Raw genomic sequence first — 3,107 nt, forward strand, 5'->3', positions numbered from 1 at the left:
TCTCGAACCCTTCCAGCCCGACACAACGTACGAGCCTCACGACCCATTTGACGATAGCGACTTGGAGATTCCCTGTAAGTCCTCTTCCTTCCTTTCCTTCCCTCTCATTCTTCATTCACATCTCTCTCTCTCTCTTCCTCTCTCATTCCAGATCTCCCGTTCATCTACCGCTTCGTCTTCTCCCCCGTCGACCCCCTCGCCTCTGATCGCCTCCAGCTTCGTCGCCTTGCACTCTTCCACCTCACCATAGGCAGTAACCTCCCTATCTGGGACGACGAGCCCGGCCACAGCAACGACAACTCTGGCGACCACTCACGCGCGCACCAGGGCCTGGAGTCACGCGTGGAGTCAGGTGACGACTCGGGTGACGACTCCGACGTCGACATCCCCGAGTTCCCATCCGATGACAGGGAGGACTGGTGAGGGCGGTGTCGCATTCGCATATTGTGTATTATTGTCTGTAGCTGGCTGCTTTGCTCGTCTGTGCTTCGATATCTGTAGTTGTTAAATATACATATTGATATACATTGCATTGTCTCCCGTAACTTCTGCCCCTGCTTGCGTGAGACCATACTGCCGCAGACACTCTGAATTATCGACGTACGTGTCGTATGCACTTCCCTACTCGTGTCAGCCTGGATCGTCCCGGGACGATTCACCTTCGCGTTTCGCTCTTGTTTCATCTGTCTAGTTCATTTACCGCATACACATTAGCTCGACGCCATTCGCACGGGCAACCGTCCAGGGACGGTTGCACCCGCTCATCTGACGTATCTCACACTCAACGGTCTCGAGACGGTTGCACTCACACACCAGCCTTATCGTCCCGGGACGGTCGGGCCACGCTTGTTGACTTCTCATACTTCGCACACCAGTCCTTCGGATCTGTCTTGTCAAATATATATATTCTTCTCTTCTTCTCTTCTTCTCTCTTCTGCCACCGCAGGTTCCCATCCATTGTTCTTATATACATCGCATCCTCCCCCGTTTCCCTCTCTCCCCTCTGTTTCCTTCTCTCCCCTCTGTTTTCCTCTCGCTCCCTCACATCTACTGTCTCCATGCCTCAGCCCGAGCCTTACCCGCACATCCCCGCCGTCGCCGGGTACCTCAACGCGGAGAACATTCGTATGTTCATCGGGGATATCGTCATGGTCACCGTCGGCGTCGCCCAGGTTCGTCCCGTTCGTCTCTGAGCCTCTCACTTTCCTTCACATCCAGTCCTCCCGACAGCGCGCCAGCGATCGCATCATCTGCCCAATTCCGGGCAGGTCATGGTATTGCGTCTGCGTCCATCTCATCCCGGTGCGTATCGCTTCCCCCTCATTCGTCTCTCACTTACGCTCCCTACAGGGTACCGTCATCCCTCCTGGCGTAATGTACTGCCAGCTTTGGGCCACCGTCCTCTCGCCACGTGGACTGCAGCACATCCGCATACGCGAGCTCGATCTCCCTTTCGAGTCCGTCTGTACGTCCTTCCGTTCGTATCTCGTACCCTCCGCCTCACTTACTTGCATCTCTTCTCCGTAGCTCTCTCCCACTTGGCTGCGGACATCGACAGGGCCAACGACCCCGCCGTCATGCAGCTCATCAGCGACTTTCACCCCTCCGTCTGGCGTACGTGCCTTCCTCTTCTATCTTTCGTCCTTCGTCGCTCTTACTTACATCCTCACTTACAGCACTCCTCGACCGCATCCATAACCCGCCCCGTGCAGACATCACACCCCTCGGCCCCGTCGATGCCTACACCCCCCGCTTCCCTCACCAAGACGCTCTCATCCGCAGGCCCGGTATGTTCTTTTCTTGACATTCCTTTCCTCTTCTCCATGCACTAACATCTCCTCCCTTTCCCCTCCAACAGATCTCCCATTCATCTTCGAGTTCAATCTCGTCAGCGCCCACGAGCTCGGCCCCGACCGTCTCCGTCTTCGCCAAGACGCTCTCCGTCTCACCTCCGTCGACAGCCACCTCCCGTCCTGGGAGGTCCCCGATAGCGAGAGCGACGAGGAGTCCGTCTCCGAGATGCTGGGACGCAGGCCAATCGAGGAGGTCAATGACTGAGCGCGGTACTATTACTCTACTTCTCTGCCTGTTTGCTATATGTTTTTATGTACTTTGTAAATAAATACATGAGTTTAACTCTGTCTCTTGACTTGTGGCCTTCCTCGCGTGAAATTATATAGCCACGGACACTCTGAATCGTCCCCGGACGATTCGTATGCTCTTTCTTACATGTACCAGACTCGATCGTCCCGGGACGTTTGCCAGCCTCACTCTGCCCACTTCGCCTACCCAACCGTCTCGGGACGGTCCACCCCTGCTTTTCGCTCTCACTTTGCATGTTCATGTCCGTTTTGATTACGTAATTCTTACCCTAACGTCCTTTGTAGTCTCTCACTACAACCCATTTACTAGTCACACACTACAAAATACCCAGTACTAAGCCTATGCTAAGCCTAACCTATTAGAATTAGACCTCTATGTATTCGTCACCTTCCTTGATACGGACATTATTGTAGCCTTTGCGGACATCCAATTTGGTGAAAACCTTTGCCCCTTGTAGCTTGTCCAAGATTTCGCTGATCAGGGGAATCGGATAGGCATTCTTGACTGTCCATTCATTGAGATACCGGTAGTCTTGGCAAGGCCGTACATCTCCATCCTTCTTGCCTACGAAGAAGAACGGTGATGCCATAGGGGATTTAGACGGTCGGATGTAGCCTTTCGACAAGTTTTCCTTTAAGAATTCGTCCAGTTTCTGCTGCTCTAATGGTGACATGGGATAAAGCTTCTGATTCTTTGGAACGAATCCTTCCTTGAGATCTATTGCATGATCATAAGGTCGTCGTTCAGGGAATCGTTCTGAACTTTTCTTGTCAAAGACGTCCGCGAATTCCTTGTACCGTTCAGGTAATTCCGCTTTGCTTTTGGCTTCCTTCTCAGCTTCCTGAGCCATCCGCATTGCAGGGTTAACCTTCTTGCCAGTGTCCAATTGTCCAGTGATAAACCGTATGAGGAGGTCATCTTCCTCGGCCCTAGTTCGTGCTATCAGGGCGTAGACGTCATCTAACTTGATCTTCCATTTTGGTGTACTTTGGAAGATGGGGTCA

General features: G+C 52.9%; 2 protein-coding genes across 2 annotated transcripts; both read left to right on the forward strand.

Annotated features, from left to right (window-relative positions):
• Positions 1-16: 16 nt before the first annotated feature.
• On the forward strand, positions 17-423 carry GLOTRDRAFT_134269 (uncharacterized protein; the record flags this gene model as incomplete). Its single annotated transcript, XM_007873268.1, has 2 exons — positions 17-74; positions 152-423. Coding segments are annotated over 2 exons (330 nt in total), but the record flags the coding sequence as incomplete, so codon positions are not given.
• Positions 424-1,058: 635 nt separating this feature from the next.
• On the forward strand, positions 1,059-2,058 carry GLOTRDRAFT_134270 (uncharacterized protein; the record flags this gene model as incomplete). Its single annotated transcript, XM_007873269.1, has 6 exons — positions 1,059-1,172; positions 1,219-1,302; positions 1,351-1,465; positions 1,528-1,614; positions 1,677-1,787; positions 1,859-2,058. 6 exons carry the CDS (start codon positions 1,059-1,061, stop codon positions 2,056-2,058), a joined length of 711 nt encoding a protein of 236 aa, XP_007871460.1.
• Between the last annotated feature and the right edge of the window lie 1,049 nt (positions 2,059-3,107).

Source organism: Gloeophyllum trabeum (genome assembly GCF_000344685.1).
Source record: "Gloeophyllum trabeum ATCC 11539 unplaced genomic scaffold GLOTRscaffold_00072, whole genome shotgun sequence".
NCBI classification, from domain to species: Eukaryota; Fungi; Basidiomycota; class Agaricomycetes; order Gloeophyllales; family Gloeophyllaceae; genus Gloeophyllum; species Gloeophyllum trabeum.